The 853-nt window shown below is 39.9% G+C and overlaps 1 protein-coding gene across 1 annotated transcript in view; it reads left to right on the forward strand.

Annotated features, from left to right (window-relative positions):
• The window catches only part of IARS (isoleucyl-tRNA synthetase), a 125,576-nt gene extending 124,947 nt beyond the window's left edge, over positions 1-629 (forward strand). Inside the window, 1 exon segment of the mRNA XM_015427543.1 lies at positions 463-629. Within this exon segment, the coding sequence (XP_015283029.1) occupies positions 463-629 (167 nt within the window).
• The last annotated feature ends 224 nt before the right edge of the window (positions 630-853 follow it).

An 853-nucleotide genomic window follows, 5' to 3' on the forward strand; every position in this document is an offset into this window, starting at 1 on the left:
TCTTCCGCCAGGCTTTCGAGTAGGGGCCGCCGCCACCATCATTACGCCATCATCATTACGTCACCATCGTTACCATCATTCCATCTGCGTCCCCCTCTTTATTCCCGCAAATTGACCATCTTCAGAGCGGGTACTATTGGGGGCGCAAGACGTTCCTGGCAGAGGACAACGCTATAGGGATGTATATTGTTGCTGCTATATATTGTTATTACTGTTGTTTGTTGTTCTAGTATAAATAATTTTAGAACCCCATCTTGAATTTCATAGTTAAATATTTTTGGAGCACCGTAAAGTAATTTTTAGCGAACTGTATTTATTGTATTTTATATTATTCTGTATTGTTTTAGTGTCTTGACTTGGGCATTCGTGCCCCTTGTGAGCCGCCCTGAGCCTTCAGGGCGGGCGGGATAGAAATTTAAGGATAAATAAATAAATAATGTTCCACAATATCTTTTCTTCCAGAGATTACAAAAGAGAGCTCCATGAAGGCACTAAATACAAAGACTCTGTACGTTCATGTTGCACCAACGACAGCTGAATTTCTTCCAGAGATTACAAAAGAGAGCTCCATGAAGGCACTAAATACAAAGACTCTGTACGTTCATGTTGCACCAACGACAGCTGAATAATGAGTGCACCGTTTTTATGAATGCAGCGATTTAAACTTTTTCCATGGAGTAATCTGATTTGCAATTGGAATGGGTTTATGAAGAATTCAAAAATGGCATGTGGTACTAGCTGAACAACAGCAGTACTACACAGAACATGTTTCTACCAGTGCATGTGTAATATGCTGCTTTTAGGTTTGAAATACAATGAATTTCCTTGACGTTCGAAGATGTTGTAAAAGCTA

The sequence above is a fragment of the Gekko japonicus genome, unplaced genomic scaffold (genome assembly GCF_001447785.1).
Source record: "Gekko japonicus isolate JY-2015 unplaced genomic scaffold, Gekko_japonicus_V1.1 scaffold354, whole genome shotgun sequence".
In the NCBI taxonomy this organism is placed as follows: Eukaryota; Metazoa; Chordata; class Lepidosauria; order Squamata; family Gekkonidae; genus Gekko; species Gekko japonicus.